Source organism: Desmodus rotundus, chromosome 4 (assembly GCF_022682495.2).
Source record: "Desmodus rotundus isolate HL8 chromosome 4, HLdesRot8A.1, whole genome shotgun sequence".
In the NCBI taxonomy this organism is placed as follows: Eukaryota; Metazoa; Chordata; class Mammalia; order Chiroptera; family Phyllostomidae; genus Desmodus; species Desmodus rotundus.
In genome coordinates this window covers 148,529,302-148,554,149 of record NC_071390.1, presented here as the reverse complement: position 1 = coordinate 148,554,149, position 24,848 = coordinate 148,529,302, and the positions used below count along the sequence as shown (strand labels likewise).

The window sequence follows — 24,848 nt, the reverse complement described above, 5'->3', positions numbered from 1 at the left end:
ACCACACAATGGCATATAACTTCATTTTTAATTTGCAAATTTTAAGGTTTAATCAAATAGCATGGTGGTAATCAGCAGCAATGAAATGTATTTGAGAACAAAAAGGAATACAAAGACAGAGCCAAAAGTGATGAAAATGGAAGATACCTGTAGTAGTACAGTGCTATCTTAAACACCTTTTGTTTTCCCAGAGTAATGCATACTGCAGACAAGACATTCTGTGCTAAACAGCCCCAAATCTGTTTTCCTAATATTAAACACAAAGGAAAAACACTGACAGCAAACGTGGTAAATAAATCCCTCCCTTGAGAATGAAAGCAGCAGACAGGAGGGGGCTGACATACATGCAGGAGAAAACTAAACACCATCTTTTTTCTACCTGCACAAGTTGCCATTTGCTGCAGCGACCGAGAACCTTTTTCCTGTTGATTTCAAGTACCTTTCAGGATAGATTTCCCCCCTTAAGTCATCTGTTGATATGCCTTATGGGTGTAATATTCGTATCACAGGATCTTTAGGAGAAAAATCCATTCTTTCCTGTTCAGGTAAACATGTTTACAGCAGCTGCACAGACGCTGGGTGGCTCAGGCTCACATGTCACACATATGTCGTCAGCAACAAGAAAAGCCCCTTTCTATGGCGATGAACATTTTACATAAGGTATAAAGCGAACAGCCCTTTCCGAACCAACTTACCTTTCATAAAGCCACATCAGCAACAGCGGAACAGCTCAATATAGAACACACACTATTTGACGCTAAAACAGGAAATTAAAATTGCAATAGCCTCTGCTCCGCTCCTTGCTGTAACAAGTCATCTCTCCATAATGAAGATACCAAATATTAGTTATCAATTGTAACTGATAGACGCTTTTAAAAATGTTTATTTCAATAACCAAAAGCATTCAAGAAAGCAGTGATTTTAATGTCGAAGGCTCAAATATATTAAAAATATGTTTACGATTAGAAGGAAACGTCTTGAAACAGCATAAAATCTTCGTATCTGCTTCTAGACAGGAAATCCCACACAAAATCTAAAATTGCCAGGAAAGGTTACAAAACCTCGCGTTTCGCATCCGAGAGGGGAGGGAGAAAGGGAGCCCAGGAGCGGGGGGTGGGGCAGGGGGAGCGCGAGAGAGTTTTTACTTAAACACATATTTCCTTAATTTTTTTGGAAGATACAGAGATCCCAATATAGGTGCATTTGTTTCCCTATTCTCAAAAACTCATTTTAAAAATAACGCAGAAACCCAGACGAGCCCCTCGGTCCGAAATGTACGTGTAATTCCTTATATAGCCTGGGCCGCAGCCGGCAGCAGAGCCGTTGCCGCCCATTATTATACAAACAGGTACCCGGCTGGCGGGCGGGGGCCTCTCCGAGCGCTCACGCCGCCCCCGGGCGGACAAGTCTCGCCCCTCTCACCACAGGAACTGTCCAGACAATAACAATCAGCAGACATTTCACCGCTGAACAGGAGGGAGAGAAAGCACAGAATCGCCCCCGAGATAAGCAGAAATACAATCAACTTACAACGTCTCTCCAAACTGGAAAAGGCCACTGTGCAACAACAACCACATGTTCGGGTCTTGCTCGCTCGGTCGCTTATTTATTTATTTATTTAGAACTCTCAAGCCGAGGGGTGTGTATTTCCCCGCACATCAGCACAAATCAATAAACGTTGCAGCTGCAGCTGCAGCAAGAGCAGCCGACCCGCGCGCGTCGGTCAGTCCTCCCGCCCCCTCCCCCATCCCCTTCCACCCGAGACCGTGAGCGCCATCCAAGCTCCATTATCCGGCTTCAGCGCTCCGAGCGTCCAGGCCAGGTAACAACTTCCCCAAAAACCGAAAGAGAAAAAGAGAGGCGTACGCACACAGCCCCATCCCAGCGCGGAGCAGGAGTCCTCCCCGGGGAGGGTGCTCTGTCTGTGGTGCTTCGCCTGTCTCTAACCAGGTAACAACTCTACAAACACACCCGCTGCCCAGCTCGCCGCCATCCACAGATCGCCCCCAGCAGCAAGCAGGCGCCCACTGCCGCCCCACCAGCGCCCCACAGGACGTGGACCTCACTCGCGGGGCTCGCCTCTGCGGCCCAGGGCGCGCTGGCCGCGGGGCGGGGGAGGAGGGGCACTTAGGGACCCGCGCCTCCGCGGCTAATCCCCACTCCGCGAGCGCGCCGGCTGGTCACAACTTTACCGCCGCCGGCCGAGCCCGGTCCGCCCGCGGCGCGCCCCACGGGCGCCCGCGCACACGCGCGCACGGGCGACACGCAACCCGGCTGCCGCGTCCCACCGCCGCGCGCCCGCCCGGCCCGAGCCGCGGGGCCCCGAGCGACAGCGCGGGCCGGGGCCGCGGCGCGCGGAAGCCACTTTGCACAGCCAGGAACGGCACAAGTTAGTTCCCCGCTCCGGGGAGCCCGGCGCTGGGGGGAAATACGGCGAAGGGGGCTGAGAGGAGGGGTAGCGGGGAGGCGCGAGGGCCAGAAGAGTGGGGAAAAGTGCGAAAAGAAGCAACAGCCGCTCCACCCGAGACCAGAAAAGTGAATGCCGCGTCCCGCCCGCCCGCCCAGAGCCGGGGATGCGGAGGCAGCGGCTAACGGTCCAGGGAGGCGGCAGAGGCGGCAGGAACCGCTAGGCGGAGAGAGACCAGGTAAGAGACATAACGGTTCAGGGAGAGCGAGCGGCCGCGGCGCGGCTCCGGCAGCTGAGGGGGGCAGAGAGCACTACTTTCTACTTTCCCACTCCACTTTGCCCGTCCCTGCCCCGGCCGCCCCCAGCCCGGCTCGCCCCCTCACCCTCGGGGCGCCCCGGCTGCCCGGCTCCCCCTGACTCCGCCGCTCCCCGGTCCCCTCCGCCACTCACCGTTATTGCGCCGCGGGTTCGCCTGCTTTCTGCGCTTACACCTGGGGCCATCCGCCATGATCCTCTCGCTTGAGTCTAAATGCTCGAGTCACCTCCTCCCCCTCCCTCCCCCCTTCCCCCCCCACCCCTCCGCCTCCACCCCTCCCCCCTCCCCACCGCACCTGGTTTACGACACTCGCGGCTTTACGACATCACCTTCCTTACACCTAGAGCCGCTCGCTCTACGGCCGGAACCTTGTTGCTAGGGAGGGGACGGTTTGCGGCAACCGTGGAAACAGCTGAGTTTGAATCGAGGGCCGAGGGAAAAGTTTCCCTCAGGTGTCCTGGGATGGGGAAGGGGACATTGGGAAACGGTGGGGATGCGGTCAGAAGGGCAACAGGCTGTCAGAGCGAGAAAGGTAAAGTAGGAGGCTCCGCGCCGTTCTGTCTCAACTGGCCACACCCGCCGCAGCTGGTGCTCGTTTGGGTCTGGCTAGTTCTCGGGACCCTGTGCCCTCAGAGTAACCTGAGCAACCTATTTTCCCTCTTCCTCAAGGCTGAGCTGCGCTCCCACGCGGCGCTCGTCCGCTCCCTGCACCCTGGGGTCGTGCTCGGGGCTCCCCGGCAAGTTCCCAGGATTTGGGGAAGGGCAGGTTTGAGGAACAGCGAGGGACTGATTTGGGAAGCTCAGCCACTGACGACGAGGACACGCGACGTCACGAGACAGGCTACCTGACCCCGCCGTCCTCGCTCCCTGCCCTTACACAGACGCTCGGTTTTCCCCCCAGCAAGCCGAGTCGGGGCGTGACTTCACGGAGAACTTCAGCTGGACCGGAGAGGCGAGAAGTTCCGCTTGCGAGCTACCTCCGCGGTAAAGCGCGATGAGTAATACCCACACTGTCTCTGTCTCACTTCCTCCTCCGCGCCGGGCTCACCTGCCGTCACCTCGGCCCGGCCCCGCCCGGCCGCCCTGCTCTCCGAGCTCCTGCCGGCTTCCCTCTTACAACAGTCGACCCGCGAGATCACAGGCATCAAGATTCCGAGTGAAGGAGTAAACAGGCCACGAATTACTACCTAAATGGGCAGTTATTGCTGTATAGGACTTTAAGGCAAGAAGCACGACTGACAAATGTGGTCCTTGAGACAGATTGCTGATTTTTATCTCGAGTCTCTGACTTCGTATAAGTTTGGGGAATTTCTTAAAGGCAGTGTAGATAATAGCACAAATACCAAAGAAGTTGAGTCTTAAGTAGTCGGTAGCACTTGGCTTTCCCCTCCCCCCACCTCCTTTCCAATGGAGAAGTGTCTGGGACCAACTTTATGGAACAAATGAGCTGTATTTAAAATAATGTGGTTATAAATTAATGTAAGAATTATTGAGAAAATTGAAATGTGCCATATGGATTATTAGAAATAACACAGTCGCCCAGCACAATGCTGTCACACAGTAGGTGCTCAAAAAAATCGCCATACCTGTGACGGGATTCCTCATTATGTTAAAATAATCTTTTGAACGCGCTCCAGAATTTTAGAAGATTCATTAATAATCTTTTCAAACCTTTCAACTGAAATAGATTTACAGCTGCAGTCTGGTAATTTAAAATTGGAAAGTTTAATCCTGAATATAGATGAAAATTTTCTCCCTCACATTTACTTTGGCATTTTGAGAAGCGAATGCATTATTTATTGGTGCAGAAATGCGACTGTAAATATGCTTTGCTGTATAGTATGTCTGTATATCGACTCTCACCCTCAGTGCCCAAACTAGAATCATCACACTTTCCTCAGCACCATGTTAACTGAGCATGTGCGCGCCAGCACCAGGACCTTGCTCATGCTTTGCTTGGGTTAAGTGGTAAGTGTCCTACCCTTTTAAGAGCATATAATGTTCTTCAGTTGCCATCTGAATCAGATTGTAGACTTTATCCTTTGCTAACACCACCCCCAGCCCCAAACACACACAACTCCTATACTTACTCTAATTTCCAGTCAGAAGGGAAAAAAATACTTCCTAACTCTGGCACACATTTTACTTATTCTTAAACTTAGGAAATATCACACATGCCATTTGGTTTGCTCTTTCTGAAGTCGCTGTTCTGTACCTCCCAAGTTTCCTTCATTGTACAGCCTTACCTTGAAATCAGAGACAAAGTGAAGGGACAAATCAAGTAGAAGTCATTTTCTTCCTTCCTTTAGTGCTTATTAGTTTAGTGAGCTTGGGGCAGATACATTTAATTCCATGTGGACAGATAACCTTTTGTTTGTTTGTTTTTTCTTCTTCAAATCTACAACCTTAGCACCTAGCAGTGTACCTAGTCTCATAATAAGTAAATATTTCTTAAATAAATTATGTTGACCTTTTCTGAATCTATTCTTACCTTTAAAGTAAGGATTGTTTACCTTTATCACATTAGGTCTTAGGAGCAGTTGAAATCGTGGATGTAAAGGCCATTTACTGTCATTTATATCCTGATTTATTTTGAAACAGTTGCTCTTGGTTTTAGATCCTCCATAATCATTTCCCCCAAATGATAACTCTGCTCACTCATATTTTTAAAATATGCTAAGGAAATATTGATATCCCAACTCTTCTAATACAAAATTTCAATTTTGTAAATCTTATAATAATTATGTATATTATAAATTGAATATTTGATTAATATATTTTGTGTAGTGTAAATGTTTCCAAAATTATTGAAATCTAGACTGGAAAGAAAGCAGACAAAAGTAAATGTCAGAGTAAATTGCTGCTTTAAACCTGATGCATATGTGATGGTTCTTCTCTCTTAAATATAACTAAAGAATTGGAAAAATCCTTCAGAATAAATTTACTAAAATTTAGGTTTATTTAAACATGATGGGGATACTAATAAAATTTTAACATTTATCTTATATTGATGGTTTTTTAATAATTGCAGTTCCATCATACAATATACATTCAGTATATGCTATTTTTAATGTCAATTAAATATTAATACCATTTCTAGTGAGCACTGGGATATACCGAAGGCAAAGTATTCTGAAAATGAATTGATGTAATCTTTTCTAAATTTACAGGAAAATGTAAATGACGAATATTTTCAATATTGAGTTGCTTTCTGTAATTTTTTCATGAACCCTTTGCACCTACTCTTTGCTTTCCATATAAGATTAATGTATAAATGAGAGTAGAATTTGACATAAAATTATTTTAAGTTTAAAGTATATATATTTCATGGTGTTCCACATCAAGCCTATGATTTCCATGTACCAAAGTTCCTGAGCACATTTGGGAAGTAAAACTCATGATTCTACAATCTTCATCAGAATAAAAAGTTCATTATTTTCATGGAGGGATAAAAATATTAATTAAGTTAATTATATTAACATGTGGTTTTAATATTAGAGGTTTGAAGGGAAAAGAATAAATTTGATACCTGTTTTCCATCAAGGTACAGAACTTAGAATCCTCTAAAGTTGATCCTTGATCCTTGGCTCAGTAGTGACTCTGGATACATGTTTCACAATGAGACAAAACAGGGCCATGTTCATTTCACTATCTGCAGTTCACCGAATTCTGCAATGACCAAGCCAGGAAGGAAACATGACCACAAAGTGATGCAGAAATTGACAGTTGTCTTTAGGACCCATGAATAAAACCCAGGAGGGAATAATAGGGGAAAATGTTTTCACCAGACCTTCATGTGATTTTATTATTTATTGTAGCACAAGATGGTATTGCCCACTCTTGGGAATAAGGCACCTATTTTTAATATAAGTCAGTGAAATGTTAACACAGAGAGCTTATTTGGGAGGCAGATTTTCAGGAACATATCTAATATAGAGAAATGTTACTATAAACATAGAGGTTTGAAAGATGTTAATGAACATCTAAAAAGTAAAATTAATCTTTTCCATAAAATCACAATAAAACAAATTGCTTTCAAAGGCTACTTCCACAGAAGATAGATTATAGTTCCTAATAGTAATATCACACATGAACATGAATAGCATTTGTTTCTATACTAAACAATTATAGGTAGTTAATTTGTGTAGGGGTGTCCAACCCCCGGTCCATGGGCCACATGCGGCCCAAAACAAAATCGTAAATTTACTTAAAACATGATGAGATTATTTTGTTTTTGTTAGTGTTTGTGTATTTAATGTGTGGCCAAGACAACTCCTCCTCTTCCAGTGTAGCCCAGAGGTGCCAGAAGTCTGGAGAGAGAGAGAAAGCAACATGCATATTTTGTATTGAGTGAAATTCAGTTATTTACCATGATTTCAGAGGTCTGATATATGGTTTCTACTGTTGTTTTTCTCCCTTTTTTCTCCATGTATTTCTTTTCTCTGGCATTTTAACTTCTTTTAGCAGCTGATTGGTTCTCTTACAGAGTATGTCTGTTTCTTTGACCTATCGTCCAGGCATTTTGTATTCCACAGGTCTTTAGTTACAATCACTGCCACTCTTCAATCCTTGCAGTGTATATATTTAAAATATTTCCAGTGATTAACAGGTTTTAAATGTCTCACCATAAACTCACATAAAAAGTTGGTGATGAGACATACCCTGTGTTCAAATAATCCACAGCTTTAAGATCCCTGGTCAGACCCTCCTAATACTTTAATGCTTTCATTTCTTTGCTCACTTTTTTTATCCTACTTACATAAATAGATCACACACTGTACCCCTCTCTACTGTTTTACTGTTTAATCATTCTCGTCCATCTTTCTTTGTCCCAGCTCTGACACAGCTCTGTTTGGATCAATTCCTTTCCTCTTTTTGTTAGGGTTTTTGAATTGTTCTAGCTCTAAAATATTTTGCTTTTTCATGTTATGCTGGTTATTCTCTGTCTTTCCATGCCCTCCGAGGCCAATTTCTGTGGGCATCACCGAGGCTCCTTTACCCTCTGGTTTCTGTATATTTGGTTTCAGCCAATTTGGAGACATTGCCAAATGATCAGAGGGAGGAAAGAGAAATCAACATACTTATTTTACCTTCCCCCATACTCCCTCCTGCTTGTCTGTGGCTTTTGGCAGTAGCTTCAGTCCTATCTACCTAAGGTGGTGGCTCTGGTCAGACAGCCCTATTGCCTTGGCTACAGGTCTTGGCTAGCTTTAGAAACTGCCTCTTCCATTAGTCCTTTCAGGCCTAGGAAAGGTAGTGGCTACCTCCTGTTGTGAGTCCTTGGGTACGTTATCCCTTATTGATTCCCATAACGCCTAAACACATCTCTGTAAATAGTCTGTTCCTCAGACTGTCTTCAATTTACCCTTTGAGTGTGTCGGTTATTTCCTGCCAGGTCCCTGAGTAATACACATACAGAGGTAAAATGTATTTTTTACCATATTTATTATCCACCAAGAATTATACTTCTGTTAATTATAACACTAAAGTTTAAATGTGATGTAAATGTCATTCATTGACCAAATATATACCCACATTCTAATGTGTATATATGCAAAATCTGGTAAATACTTAGAAATTTGTCGGAGTCTATTACATAGTAATTATTCATTAACTATTTGTAGAATGGAGGCCCCTACCCTAATTGATCTAAAATCTGGATGAGGCTGCATAGGTAGAAAATCATCATATGAAGATGCTTACAATTTGGGACCTTATAGTGAAAGCAGTTGTAAGCCATGAAAGGGTCTTTTAAAAACTCAAGTATCCAGAGTATGCAAGATGTTAGTGTTCTCTGACAGAAAAGAAAAAGTGAGCAGAACATCCAGCATTAAGAGGATTTTTTTTCTCTTGAATAATATTCAAAAGAATAACTCAGCAAGGAAAAGCAATACAGGTAAAGATATGGTTATGCAAATGTAGCACAGATGAAGAACAGCCTTTCCAGATTATATTAACAAGTAATGTAATACTGTTGTTAAAACTGAAGCAGTATAAAATAGTATTTCCAATATTTACAATATTAGTAAAATTGTTTCTGGTTATACATTGTTGTAGTGGTTTTCCAATGTCCCGAGTACTGCCTTAGTACATGGCAAGCCGGAAAATTACATGATAAATGAATGAATATATTAAAAGAGTCTCCAATATATTCTTTAATACTTGACATTTTTTCTACTATTATGTTTACCCCAGACTAATGCATAAAAGCTAACATTCTCCCTATTCAGATTCTAATTTGTCTTCCAGATTAACTTGTATAAGGGATGGGGCAAAAGTAGGCTTACTGTTGTGGGTATATGAAACACAGTTTATTCTTGTGTTATTTATTATTGTATTAATCGCCATATAAACAACTGTAAACCTACTTTTGCCCCACACTCTATTGCCAAGAGGGCAGATTAGTTTTCTTTTCCTGGATTTCAGATTACCTCAGCACTTCTCCAGGAGTATCAGGAATCTTGAAAATTAGACAACTAGCCCCACATAGCTAGTAATTCCCTCACATCCTTCAGAGCACCTTTTACATACCATAGTTGTAGCTTTTATCACTTTTGAATATGTTTTACATCTGTCTCCTCTCCTAGTCTGACTTATCTTTATATTTCCTCCCCAAAGCAATGCCTAATGGGACACATGTTCAATAATTATGGAAAAGAGGGGAAGTTCCTGCCATTTGTGAATCATTCCTACACAGGGGTTTTGTGAAGAGTAAATGAGATTTTGAATGTGAAGTGTTTTACATAATACCTGGCATGTGGTAAACAGTGAATGATGGATAATAAAAACAAAAGCAAATTCTCAGTGATCAAAGTTGGATCTTAAGAACATAATCCACTAGAAATGCCTATACAATGCCTTTTTGTTCAGGGCTAAAAGATCATTTTTCTCCCTGAGGATGTCATTTCAGGTATAGGTGGAAAGACTAATTAAAGGGCAAAAAGAAGAGATGATATTAACATGTTTAACATTAGTTGGAATATTTGTTGTATTGTCTAGAAATAATGTAGCTGTACATTAGCTATATTATCTAAGGAGTTATCTACACAATAAGTAAACTTACTGCCCTAGGATAACTAGCAATTTTTGCACTGTAACTAGATGGCATGTAGGCCTTTTTAAAAATACAAGTTAAAGATCATAAAAGACAAACTGGCTTAGTTTTGTTTCTTGGTTTGTTTGTAACAGACACCAATACAAACTGGCCCAAGCAAAAAAAGATAGGAATTTATAGTAAGGAAGTAAATTTACCATCACCCAACAACACCCCCTCTACACACACACACAGAATCCATGAGTAGGAAAGCAGGCGGGCCTCAGAGCGAGGAGTTTTGGGACATCTTTAAATAATGCAGACAGCACCTCTATTTCTTAGCTCTGCATCTGTCTGAATCTATTTCACTTTGTTTCAGGACCTACTGCTGTGCAAGAAGTATGAGAAGACATTTAAATGTGTACACTGTAACATTATACAAGATCAGTATTATTCAATCTGTTTTCACATTTTAGTTTATATAGTTAAAATAATGCCTAGTTTTTGCCACACAGATGAGAACTACACATAATTTAGATTTATGCTGTTTTCGCTTAACATATCACACACATTTCCTATATAGGCACATGACCTGTACAGTTGAATTATTTTACTTGACTAATATTCCTCAGATTGTTATACCATAATTTACTAAAGCAGTTACATATTGTTGAACATTTCAATTAATTTTAGTTTTTCTTGTTATTTTGTGAAGGATAAACATTCTTATAGTATAGTGTTTTTTGATTCTTGATCATTTCCTGGGAAAATATCCTCAAAACTGCAATTATATATATATAGTCAGTGGAAATGAACATGGTTGTATCTTTTTAAATACATAGTTAGCTTGCTTTAGAAAAGAGTTGCACCAGTACAGGGTGTGGCAAAACTGGTTTATAGTTGTGAGTATGCAAAACACCGAGTTTATTCTTGTAGTATTTATTATCATTTTATTTTCCATACAAACAAGTGTAAAGCTACTTTTGCCCCACCTAGTATATAACACCACTAGAAAAATGTGAGATTTGTCTCACCATGATTAAAAATTTTTTGAAAGTTGGTAGCTATTCACACTGATTGAAAACATATGAATTGCTCAAAGTTCTAAAATATGTACATGGCAAACAAATTAAATGCACTAATGAAGAACATATATAAATATGTAATAAATTCCATACTGGATTAAACCAATAATCATTCCAGCTCTGGATTCTGAGACCTATTTAAGTTCTTTCTTGCCTACTATTACCAAAAAAACATGTATGGGTGTGTTTATTTAAAATTCCCTTATTAGTGAAAGAACAATTTGTGCTTCATTTAGATTTTGATTAAGCTTGTCATTGGATATTTTAAATATCTAATAGTATTTAGAATCTTTGTAAGTTTAAATTCTTGTTTGCTCTTAAGAAATAATCAATCAACTGCAAGGATCCCTTTTATATGCTAGCAAAATTTAGCTATTTTTGCCCTAGCTGGTGTGGCTTGGTTGAAGCATCTTCTGGTAACTGAAAGGTTGCAGTTCAATTCCCGATCAGGGCACATGCCTGGGTTGTGTTCCAATCATAAGATCCCCAGTCCACGTGCGGATTGGAGGCAACCAATTCACGTATCTCTATTGCATCATTGTGTGTGTGTCTCTCTCTCCTTCTCTGCCCTTCTCCCTATCTCCCTCCCTCCCTCTCTAAAAGCAATAAAGCAATGTCCTTGGGTAAGGATTTTAAAAATTAATTAATTAATTAATTAATTAATTAATAAGCAATGTTGGAATTCTTGAGTAAGTGTACTTGACTATTAGATAAATTGAACAGTAAACCAAAGGAGTTCCTACAAATATTATGCAGTAATTTAAAATAAATTAAGCAGCTGACTTGAAAAGCTCTCAAAGTTAAAAAGTAAAGTCAGGTAAAAAAGGTAAGGTGAAGATCAGTGTGTATAGTTAGCTATATCTATATCTATACATGTGTGTATACATGTATGAATGTAGATATACATATATACATATGTGTATATAGATATACACACATGCAAGCAATTACGTACATTTGTAAGTACATAGGCGCTCTGTAGAAGGACACACAGTAGCAATGTTTGCTTTGAGGAGTTCTGGGAGGTTGAAGTACAGGAGAGAGAGAGACTAACTTTGTACTTAATGTCTTCATATTTTTAAATTGTGTATCGTGAACACATTTATCTATTCAAAAACATGAATAATGGCAGTTTTTAGTATTGAGTCCAAAAAGCTATGTAATCTTTCTAAAAGCTGTTTTGTGTATATGGTTCTTTATTAAAGAGTGGTACTTATAATATAGATATTCAAAAAGCTGCAAGATATATAGTCAACTCTTAGCCTTGCTAATGGGTATAGGCATAGCATGGTCTAACAAAATTACAAGTTTGTTAGCCGATATTTTTACTTTTCATCCACATTCAAACTGTAAATTCTGGCCAGTTTCCCACTTTGCTGATTTTCTGTTGTAAATTATTATTGTAGTTGTTGTTGTTATTACTATTGTTATATTTTTACATTGTACACATTAAAGTTATGTCAATTATATCTTTTTTCTTTTTTAATTTTATTTTTATTATTCACACTATTACAGATGTCTCCATTTTCTCCTTCTTTGTTCACCTCCACCCAGACCTCCTCTGACTTCCCTCTGGCCACCACCACACTGTTGTCTGTGTCTATGGGTTATGCACATAGTTCTTTGGCTAGCCGCTTCACCTTCTTTCATCCAGTGCCTCCTCCCCCCATGCCTCTGACAGCTGCCAGTCTGTTCCATGTATCCATGTCTCTGTTTCTATTTTATTCATCAGTTTATTTTGTTCATTAGAGTCCACATGTAAGTGAGATCATATGGTATTTGTCTTTTACTGACTGGCTTATTTCACTTAGCATAGTAATCTCCAGGTCCATCCAAATTGGAAAGGAAGAAGTAAAAGTGTCATTATTCACAGATGACATGATATTATACAAAGAAAACCCTGAAGGCTCCACCAGAAAGCTACTAGAACTAATGAATTCAGCAAAATAGCAGGATCCAAAATTAATACTCAGAAATCAATGGCATTTTTATATACCAATAATGAACCATCAGAAAGAGAAACCAAGAAAACAATTCCATTTACTGATGCAACAACAAAAAAAAATAAGGTGTCTAAGATTAGCTAAGGAGATAAAAGACCTATACTCAGAAAACTATAGGATATTGAAGAAAGAAATGCAGGAAGATAAAATTAAGTGGAAGCATATACCATGTTTATTGGAAATTCTTAATCTCAGATGGATTTTCTCACTCTCCTCTATCAACATTGCCTTCATCTGGCAGAGAATAGTTAGAAAACGGAAGAACCGTTCATTAGCAAAAGGTGAATGAATAATATTTATGAGTCCACACCCAACTCTCTATCGTGGGTATAATCTTGGACAAATTACCTAACTTATGTGAGCCTGAGTTCCTTCTCTGAAGAATTAACCCTATTTTCCCTACATAAACCAAAATTCCCTACATATTCACAGAGCTTTGGTGAGTATAACATGAGATGATGTATGAGGGAGTTATTTTGAAAATTGTACTATAAGACAGAAAATTGTACTATAAAACATCAATTGAAAATTGATGTTTCACTGTATAGTGCTACTGTATCAATATAAAAATTCTTCCTAAAGTCAGATATTAATCAATTTGGAATGAATAGCTCTTTTGTATTTTATTAGAGCCTATATAATGTTAACTCACTTCAGTAACATAAATTGAGTTATTATTTTTAATTTCTTTTTTCTCTTGTTTACCCTCTGATGTAGGTGCTTTTTATCAGTGGAATTATAAAAAACAAATATACAAAAGCAGAGTAAGAAGAGATCCAAATTGAAATGCTGTATTAAATATTTGATTTATGTTAAATCCACCCAGACAGAATTTTGAAAAGTAATGTGCTTTTTTTTTTTTGAACATTTTTGCAAAGGACTGGCTTTGGTTTTATGATCAGTTATGTCTCTGAAATTATCTGCCTGATTTTGGCCAATGTGTTCTATTAACTGTCAAATGCAATTGAACTAATAGAATTTTTCTTCCTAGCTTACTATATAAAGTGTCCCTACAGGTCATAAAAAAGAGCCAAATTATTATTTTATGCTTATTTTTGATATTGTTTTATACTGTTGCTGTATAGATTTAGATCATTTTTTTTCACCTTCAGTAGCCATATTTTAGTTATAGATAAAGGTCATTCTCAGCATGGTACATAATTCATGCACCTTTGGAATCGACATTATTCAACATGTTTTGCTAGTACAGCTAGCAATTTATATTATTTTAATGTTATGAATAGTTGTGGAATTTACTCACTTTATGTGCATTGAATTAATTAGTATTATTAAATAAGTTTCTTTTCTATTTAGTAGCTCAACTTATTTTTTGATTTTGCCCTTTTGATTGGTGAACTCTGACAAATATCTGTTACTGGTTTTCAAATAATATCATAATATGAAAGATTTTCTGGCAGATGTTTCATTAGGTAATGGGACATCTTTATTAAATGCCAAAAAGTAATATATGAGTAAAAAACATCAAATGTTCATCAAATGTTAGAAATACCAGAATGGTTAGAGAAAATTACCCATATCATCTGCTAAAAGAAAAAGATAAAAAAAACATTGGCTGTTGAGAAAAATAGAATTTGTCTCAAGATTATTGAATAAATTGATTCGTTATTCCTTGTTTTATTTTCTGTGCCTGTAGAAGTCATACTAAATAAAAAAATGCATGGCCTGAACTTTTTCTTGTCACTTAGGTTACATATGTTTTTGTCCTTCTTGAACTCACTTTCTCCAGACTTTGGGTATGTTACGGTCTTAAATCTAACCACTGAAATCCACTTTTGTTGGTTGATGTTGGTTTTAAAGCATGTCGTTGTTGCACCTGCTCCCCTTGCAATTGCTAGTCAGCCTCGAACTGACCAGAAGGCTATCAACCAGACAGAAGCATTTGATGCAAATATTTGACAACCCATTAGCTAGAAAACTATCCCCTGTATAATTCAAAATTGATTGAAGTTTTTTCCTCATATATGAAATTGCTTTGCAATTCCATTCATTTTTTTGCATTTCTCCTTTGTATAGCCTTGGAAAACATAGATCAGTGATGTAGCAGCAAAAGACATCCTGATACCCAATAGAAAATGAGGACTTGGAAGGTGCTTTGGACCTCTTAATTTCCAGGCTACTTGATAGCAGATACAGTTCATTACACAGGAAAATTGCTTGATCTTGGGAAAAGAGAGTCCTAGAGGTGAGGGGAAATGAGTTAGTCACCAATACAGTTCACCTTGCAATTCAGTCATTTAGATATAACTAGGGAATGATTGCTGCCATGTTCCAGATAAAGAATGAAAGCATCTTTCCACAATAAAATGGTGAATCCTGTGTCCCCTGTGTTGAGATTCTATAATAAAAAAGGAAAGGAAAGAAGGAACTATCCTATGTATGTTAATGCACAGTTACCAATTTTAATACAGAATGCACCATTTGTTGAGCCTTTTATAATCTATCACATGATTTTATTTGAGCTTCACCTTAGCACTAATAGCCATTATTTCAATCTCATTTGTAGAAACAGATTTTGAGAACCTATAGTCACATAGTTCATATAGTCTAGACAGACTCTCAAACCAAGATTATAACTATAACTCCCATGTTTAAATATCATTGTACTCATTTGATAAACATAAAACCATATCCAGGGCTGTGCCACGACAAAATTCTAAAGCATTAAGAAAATGTCAATATTAGGAAAAGAATTATGAGCAGGAACATTTTGTTTCACGTTCGATACTTCTATAAATTTTCTCATAATGTACAAAATTTTGAATGACAAAATTTTATATTCCCTCTTCTCTAGTTGAGCAGTTCCATAAACACAGAACATTCCCTCCTACTCCCGTGTTTCAGAAGATTTTTTTTCTCCCCAAATCCTTCTCTATCTGCCCTTTATTCTTCATTGATTCCTCTAGTCTCTGACCACCCAACCCAAGTTTTTATCATCTTTATTTCATAATCAATTGTTCAGTGTCTTAACCCTCATGCTCTATTATAAACTCTTTTGTAGTAGCATGGCTAATAACTCTTGCTAGAGTGATGAGCATATCTGGAAAGTACGTATATTTTAATGTATTTATGATAAATATCCTGATTGGAAGCTGATATGGAAGGAGATCATAATTTGCATCAGAGTATTGAATTACCTGAACTTCAACTTACAGAAAGCAAAAAAGCTGAAAAAGTGATAGCCCCTTTTAAGTGATCCAAGGGATTAGCCCTCACATTTTAGTACCATTACATATGGTATTAGGATACCTGAGTTCTGAGATCCAAAGAAGAAAAGATTGCCTTTTGGAGCAAGCATCTTTAACATGAGGTTAAAGGAAAATAGCAGTCAAGAGCTGATAGTTATCCACCATCCAAAGCAGCTTGAATTCTGAATTAGAATTTTGTAGCTTTGGAGTAGAAAAGGATCTAAGTTAGGTTGTCCATGAATGTTAAGATACATGACAGTGTATCTTTAGAGTAATGAAGACAGGAGAGGTCAAAATGTATCTTCTAGAGTGAATACCTCAAGTGGAGAAAACAGAGTTGGGGAAAAACCTAATATTTCCTTGTGTCCAGCATAACCCATAAATGTAATGAAAAGATTATTTTTGAAACAATTTAAAAGTACTTACATTTATATAGTATATGAAGCTAAGAGGACATAACTATAGTAGTTCCTTTTGGACCAAAATAAATTGTCAACCAGATACAAAATTAATAGTAAAACTCTCAGGGTAGCGTGCCTTCAATATGCACATTTTAAATTAGCCAATACAGACTATGGCCAGTGTGACTCAGCTGGTTGGAGCATCATCCTGTAAACAGAAAGGTCACAGGTTTGATTCCCAGTCAGGGCACAAATCTAGGTTGTATGTTCAGTCCTTGGCCTGGGTGTGTGCAAGAGGAAATTGATTGATGTATTTGTCTGTCTATCTGTCTGTCTCTCTCATCGATGTTTCTCTCCCTCTTTTCCCCTCTCTGAAGTCAATAAGCATGTCCTTGTATGAGGATAAATAAATAAGCCAATAGAAAAAAAGAAATAGTAGAAATAGAAGTAGGGGAAGAAAGTTTTTTGTTTTGGTAAGATGTTACAAGATTTTGTTGTCATTAAAGGAAATTTAAGCAGGAGGGAGAGATTTCAAAAAGATGTATCACTCACAACATCATGGTAATTTGGTCTTTCAGACTATCAGCAGTCAAAAACAGTGACTGCAGGATAGGAAGAAATCTCAGAAGCCTAACAAAATCGCTTTCAAGTTTTACGCAGATACACACATACATATAAGATGCAGTAATTGAGGATTTTGAAGAGTGAAATTATATTTTAAAAAGTATTAACTGCATATCTGAAGAAAGCTGTAATCATGATAAAAGATACGGACTTAGTCACACTATCCAAGAAAAGCTAGAAAGAATGTAAAATAGGTACAGGTAATAATGAATTATCACAGAGAAAGAATACTTTTCAAAAGTCATCCTAGTCATTAACAAAGATCTTAGAACAAAAGAAATAGTAAAATAGAGGATTATTTAAGGAATTCTGAGTGTAGCCAACTATTGGTTTAAGGCAATTATTATTCTTTCATTAGTGGGAAGGTCATTATGGGAAGGTCACTACAGAAAACATTACTGGATTGTTCGTAGAAAATCGGACAGAGCTGTGTGCCTAAGGAAGATAAAAGTGAGATCAAATATTAAGCCAAAGATGTCAAACATGTTATTTAACCTTAAAAACCCAGCATGGCTCCAAAGGGGAGAGCCTAGTATTTCTAAAGAGGGACACATAAGAAGAATTCATTTGACAAACGTTTATTGATCTACTTCTACATGCCAGGCACTGTTCTGAATTCTTGGTATACATCAAGGAACCAGACAAACGAAAATCCCCACCTAGTAAAACTTACATCCTAAGAAGAGACACATAAGAAGAGACAAGTAAAATAAATAAACAAATCATATAATAGGTTAGAAGATGACTAAGTGCCATGGAGAAATAGAGCAGGGTAAGAGTGATCGTAGATGAAAAGGGATCATGGCTTCCGCCCTTTAAATCACAAAATAAATTTCCAGTGCTCCATATCTCCAAAAGGGGCATGCTGGTGTATTGAAGGAAGTTGGTGGAGCTAGGCACATAGGATATGTCCAGTAAATAAATAATTGTTTGACTTTACTCAATAATTCTTGTTTTGTTCAAAGTGGTTGTCATAACAGAAAGTAAGTTGCAAAATTCTCATAAAATAAGTGTAGTTTTTTATGAATGCTAAAATAAACAAAATCTGAAGTGTCTCCCATTGAATCTCGAACACCTGTTCTCTTTATTTACCTTAGTTTCTCATTTTCTTAAATACTATTTCACTAGTGTTTTAAACAGCTAAACATATGTGCAGTTTTAGTTTAAAAAATTGCATTGTTTACATCAGTGTTAATGATGGTATAATTATATGTTCGTGTGTTTAAGAAAATAGGGATTATTTCTTTACCACAAATGGATATTACAGCTCATCTGTTTGCACAGGGATGTGAGGAATATGAAGGGATTTACTAATTTAGGGATAAGCTAGGGAACTTTGGCCTCATGTATCTTTTGATTACCTCTTTTAATTTTATACAATTATTCTATCAATGACACTGAAGCCCGCATATAGAAACTTCTGCTTCCTTTTCTCAACTCTTGAAACATCATTAGAAATAGGAAAATAATGTACTATTATTAAACCACAATAATAATAATTCAAAGTACCACTTAAAATATCACTTGATTTTAACATTGGGATGTCAGATCGTTTGGAAACTGAGGCTCAGAAAGGTCATTTTACCAAGGTCACTAACCTAGTAGGGGTGGGGTGGAGGGCACAGTGTGTTGGGTGGAAGTGAATACTACACTGTTCTTTAAAAGACAAACATCTAAATTAATTATGTTGAAGTGACTTTGTCTTGTGAAAACTGGAAAAGTATTTACGAGTAGTATAGATTACAAAATATGGATTGGTAAATATTGTCTAGGTAAGTGGTGGTAATTTAATGACTAAGCATCTTTTCTCTCACTTCACTGTTCTTGCTTCTCTGCCCTAGCCAGCAGCTCAGCTCACCTCATCTCACCCTTACTTTTCATCTCAGGAAGGTAGGAACAGAACTGTTGTAATCTCCATTAAAGGGAGCAACCAAGTGTGTACAGGAATTTGAGCTGGCTGATTTTTAACGTTATGCTCATTTAGGATATGAACTGTAGAGTTTTTTTTTTAAAGAAACAGTATCTCTTATACAGTAATTCTTAATAATTCATGATTTTTTAAGATAAAAAAATCTCCAATTGGATACTGTAAAAATTAATTCAAGTCAGTTTTTCACTGCTTTGTATATAACTTATGGATCAAGCCAAATTTTTAGAATTCAAATATGTGAAATGTTCCAGTCTCAATGAACTCATGTTATTACAGAAGTAGAATTGCTAAACACTGGATCATTTTAGTCTTTTACTCTATATTAGTGAGTGTCTTGAACATTAACTGCCATGGGCCTTGCTTTGGGTCTCTCTTTCCAACTCGGACATTGAGCTGGCAAAAGAATAACCTATCACAATATGTTTTATGGAACAGTGACAATGAAAATATTACTATTCTTTAAATCCAAAGTTTTTCTTTCTTGCTATTTAAAAACATTCTTAGAGAGATTTTTTTTGGGGGGGTGCATTCTACTAAGGGATTGGTAAGCAAGTTTAGTTGTATATTGAATAATAGGATGAAATTTAACATTATCCAACAGGAAAGTCCTATCCCATTCTCAGGTGAAAAGTATTATGTTACTTATGGACTGTCTCTAAAGGTTGAAGTAACTCCCCAGGTAAGGAGATATAACCTCATTTTGGATTTTTACAGACTTATTAGGATATTCTTCCTTATTGCTCAGATGGCTTACTATTTTTGCCTATTCAGATTTTATTTTGGTTTTCTTCTTAATTGGCAGTAAGGCAAAGTGTGCCCCTCTACTTGTGTACTGAATCCCAGAATCTCTCATCCACTCAAGAACTGAAATACCTCCCTTCTTCTGCATCAGTATTCTCTTCAGTAATACAATGTATCCGTAAGTCTGATGTTAGTTCACAGTCCTCACATGCCTTGTGATGGCAAATCCTCACAGTTGATCCTCTGTCTTCCCTGAAATACTTTCTGCACTTGGCCTTTAGGACACCATATATGTGTGGTTTGCCTTTTTCAAGCTAATCCTTTTCAGTCTCTCTCACTTGTTCATCCTCCTCTCCCCAATATCTACATATTAAGGGCCATGGGTGGCTTTTCTTCTCTGTCAGTGTGCCTTCACTAAGTGATTTTGTCTATTTTCTTGGCTTAAATTTTCCTGTTCCTGTCATCGCTCCCAAACAAATTATCTCTAGCTTGGACCTGATCTGTGCACTCCACCCTTATTTGGCCTCTCCATTTGGACAGCTCATCGCCATTACAAACTTAAACTGCCCCACACTGAGCTTCTGGTACTAACCCCTCTCCCCAAACTTGTTCCTTCTGCCATTTCAATCTCTTACATCACACAATAGTAATTTCACCCTTCTAAAAGCTCAGACCAAAATTTTGGAGGTAATCTTGATGCCCCTTTTCCCTAAACCCCATGTTCAAATTTTCAGAAAATTCTTACATTCCACCTTAAAAATGCATCCAGAATTTGATCACTTTCCATCAGTTAGTTCCCTTGCTGACATCTGGGCCCAACCACTATTACAGCTCATGTGAACTACTATAATCTCCTTCACTGGGTTTCCCTATTTCTTCCTTTGCTTCCCATCAGCCTATTTCAATCGAGCAGCCAGCATTATCCTGTTAAAACATAAGTCAGATCATGTCACATCATGTCAGATCGAGTTAAGTCAAGGCCTTTACTCACACTTTCCAATGGCTTCCCCTTTCAATACATTATATTCAAAGTCATTACAATGGTCTTCAAAGTCTGCATGATCTTCTTACACCCACCTCTCCAATCTTACTTCCTACAGTCTGCTCTTTACTCTGTGGCCTGTCAGCCCCCTCTGTGTCCCTTGAATATGCCAGGCATGGTCCTGCCTTAAAGCAGGGGTTAGAGCCAAGGTCTCAGATTCCAAAGCCTATTCCTAAATCTAAATAATTTAATAGGGACTCTCCAGAAGTCCTAATAAATATATTCTCATAGAAACATACTACCTAAATCATATACTGATTTTAATGTTCTTATTAAAAGGACTCCTAAACTTCTTAATTTATTGTGTTTGCCTATTCCCTAAAATCTGATACAATTATGAGATTAAAAAGAAAAAATCTAATAGAGTTCTGTGATGTATGAAATATACAGACTGTCTAAACTAAAAGCATCAAGATACTGTCAACACATGTTTATTTGTATCTATTAAGTGTTAGTGTCTACAATGAACCCATGGGTGTCAGGCCCATGTTAGAAGGATGCAGTGGTGAATAAGAAAAACAGACAGACGCAGAGATAGAAAAGGAGAGAGAAACTGGAGAAGGCACAGGTGATTTTGCAAAAGGAACTATAAGGTGCCTTGTCTAAAAGGCAGTGTAATGTTCTGTATGTTGCTTTCTCATTTGTGTAGACAAATACCGTATGTGGAATCCAGGAGAAACTGAACTCATAGAAACAGAGATGAATGTGTTGACAAACCTTATATATTGTGATAATCATTTCACAATATATACATACATCAAACCATCAAGTGCACACCTTAAATTTGTATAGTGTTATTATGTCAAACATGTCTCAATAAATCTGGAAAAGATAGGAAAAACATATGAATGTTAAATAAATCTAATAATGCAAGTCTTTTCAACATTATAACATCAGTTAATGAATTTGTTGTATGAACAGATTAAAGAAGAAAGACTATAAGATGCTTTAGTAGATGCAGAAAAAGCATCTAATGCAATACATTTATTCATGTTTTTAAAAACCTTCTAAGAAAGTAGAAATAGAAGGACATTTACTTGATCTAACATAGAGTACTATAAAAAACACATCCAATATTGCTGAAATGATGAAAACCCTCTCACTAAGTCCTGGGTGAGATAATGATGCCCAATATCAAAATGTCCAATCAATAGTGTAATGGGCAAGAAAAAGACAAGAAATATACAAGGGTTGGAAAGTAACAAGTAAAGGTTATTGTTCACAGACGATGTAATTGGGTCAAAGAAAATAAAAAGGAATCTTCAGGTAAATTTTTAGAATTAATAAAAGCATTAGCAATAAGATTGAGTCCACTATCAATATACAAAATCAGTTGTATTTCTCTGGAGCAGCTATAAGTAGAAACAATTAAAGATACCATATAGAATAATTTTTAGAAGCATCAAATGCCTAGGAATAGGCTTAATAAAAGATGTAAACCTCTATACAGAAAACCATAAACATTATCAAAAGCAGAACTTAATAAATATGTTTTCATTAGAAAACTTGGTATTACAAAGATGTTAGTTCTTTCTAAATTCAATGAGTTTATGTAGTGAATATATTCAAAGAAACCAAAAATTCCAGCAGGTTTTATGAAAACTGACAAGCTGATTCTAAAATTTATATGGAAATGCGAAGGAGGAAGAATAGCAGTGAGTCTTAAAGAAGAAAAAGAAGTATAGAGGACTTTATCTATCAAATACGATTTAAAATAAAACAAAGTAATCAGTAGTATGAATTGGCAAAAAGATTGAGAAAAAGACCAATGGACCAGAAAAGAGATTTCAAATCTTATTCATATACATATGTGGACTCTTGCTTTATAACAGACAACATCTTTTCAATAAGTGGTATTAAGTCAATTGGTTATCCATTTACCAATGTAGTAAAGATGCAACTGGACCCTTCTTCATTCCACACGCAAAAATTCATTACAAGCAGATTGTAGATATAAATAGGATGTGTTAAACATTAAATCTTCCAGAAAATAAAATAAGAGCATTATCTTCAGAGTATTAGGTTAGGCAAAGGTTTTTTAAACAGAAAAGAGCTCTATCTAAATAGAAGATGATAAATTAGATTACATTAAAATTAAGAACTACAACTCAAATCATTCAGACAGTAAAAATGAAAACCACAGGGTAAAAGACAACATTTGCAATCTGTATAACAACAAAAAAAAGATTTCAAATCCAGAATATGTGAAGAACTTGTACAGATTAATATGAAAAAGATTGATAACCCAAAGAGAAGTGGGCAGGGTTTGAAGAGACACTTCTCAAAAGAAGATATCCAAATGGCCAGTAAATATATGAAAAGATGGCAATATTACTTTTCAGGGGAATTGAAATCAGAACCACAAAGAGATATCCTTCAGCTCCACCAGAATGACTAAAAGGGGAAAGTCTGAACAATATTATGGAGGACAGTGGGGGACAATAGGTACTCCTCTAATCATTTTTTTTTTCTATTTATAAAAAAATTCAGGCCCTGGGCTATGTGGCTCAGTTGGTTGGAGCCTTGTTCCTTAAAGGGTCACGACCTCGTTTTTCAGTCAGAGGACAGCCTAGATTGCAAGTTCGGTCCCCAGTCAGAGCATGTGCCAGAGGCAACCAATCGATGTTCCTCACATTGATGTTTCTCTTCCTCCCTTCCCCTCTCTCTAAAAAAAATAAAAATAAAAATAAGCATGCCTTCAGGTGAAAAAAAATTTTTATTCAAAAATAGATAAAACTAATCTATGGTGATGAAAATCAGAATATTGACTTGTTAATTATCTTTGAGGCGAAGGGAGGATTAGAAATGGTGAGGGAACAAGAAGGGATGTGGATTACTAGTAACATTCTATTTCTTGACCTGGATGTTGGTTATAAAAGTGTTCACTTTGTGATATTTCATTGAGCTTATGATCTTCACTTTAATATATGTCTATTGTGCTTCACTAATTTAAAAAATTTTTATATCCCCATTGCAACATAGCAATTCTTACTTATTAGGTACCATTTTTACCTATTTTGTCAATTGATTTGTTACAGCATCCTACAGTTGGGAAAGGCATTATGTAAACTAGTAAATTTTTATTTTACATTTTTTAATTTAATTTTTTTCATTTATGGTTTACATTTATAATTATTTTGTATTAGTTTCAGGTGTGCAGTATAGTTGTTAGACGATCATATACTTCACAAAGTGTTCCCCCGATATTCCCAGTACCCAACCGGCACCACACATAGTTATGATAATACTATTGACGGTGTTCCCTATGCTGTACTTTGCATCCCCATAACTAGTTTGTGACTACCAATCTGTATTTCTCAATCCCTTCACCTTTTTCACCCAATTCCCCAGCCCCCCTTTCCTCTGGCCCCCATCAGTCTGTTTTCTGTATCGGTGAGTCTGTTTCTGTTTTGTTAGTTTATTTTGTTCTTTAGATTTCACATGTAAGTGGGATCACATGATATTTGTCTTTCTCTGACTTATTTCACTTAGCATAATACCCTCTAGGTCCCTCTATGCTATTGCAAATGGTACGGTTTCCTTCCATTTCATGGCTGAGTGGCACTCTATTGTGTACATGTACCACAGCATTTGTATCCACTTGTCTATTGATGGGCACTTGGGTTGCTCCCATGGGTTGGTTACTGTAACTACTGCTGCAATGAACATATAGGGGTGCATATATTCTTTTGAATTAGTGTTTTAGATTTCTTTGGATATATACCCAGAAGTGGAATAGCTGGATCATAAGGCAGTTCCAATTTTAATATTTTGAGGAACCTCCATACTGTTTTCCACAGTGGCTACATAATCTACATTTCCACCAACAGTGCATGAGGGTTCCCTTTTCACCACGTATTTGCCAACACTTGTTTGTTGACATTGATGAGAGCCATTCTGACAGTTGTCAGGTGATATCTCATTGTGGTTTTAATTTGCATTTCTCTAATGATTAGTGATATTGAGCACCTTTTCTCCATCTATTGGCCATCTGTATGCCCTCTTTGGAGAAGGAGCCATTCAGGTACGTTGCTCATTTTTTCATTGGATAGTTGTTTGT

The 24,848-nt window shown here is 37.8% G+C and overlaps 1 protein-coding gene and 1 long non-coding RNA gene across 5 annotated transcripts in view; one reads left to right on the top strand and one right to left on the bottom strand.

Annotated features, from left to right (window-relative positions):
- The window catches only part of ZEB1 (zinc finger E-box binding homeobox 1), a 184,758-nt gene extending 181,789 nt beyond the window's left edge, over positions 1 to 2,969 (bottom strand). For 2 of the 4 annotated variants that reach the window (XM_053922083.1, XM_053922084.1), the window contains exon 1: positions 2,858 to 2,936. In XM_053922083.1, the coding sequence (XP_053778058.1) occupies positions 2,858 to 2,915 (58 nt within the window). In that variant the 5' untranslated portion in view covers positions 2,916 to 2,936. Of the gene's footprint in view, positions 1 to 2,857 lie in introns of all 4 variants that reach the window. The other 2 variants (XM_053922085.1, XM_053922086.2) reach the window with 2 other exon arrangements.
- A 71-nt stretch (positions 2,970 to 3,040) lies between these two features.
- Positions 3,041 to 9,657, top strand: LOC123477987 (uncharacterized). The gene is made up of 2 exons (XR_006653076.2): positions 3,041 to 3,255; positions 3,393 to 9,657. It is a non-coding gene; the product is annotated as an uncharacterized lncRNA (long non-coding RNA).
- The last annotated feature ends 15,191 nt before the right edge of the window (positions 9,658 to 24,848 follow it).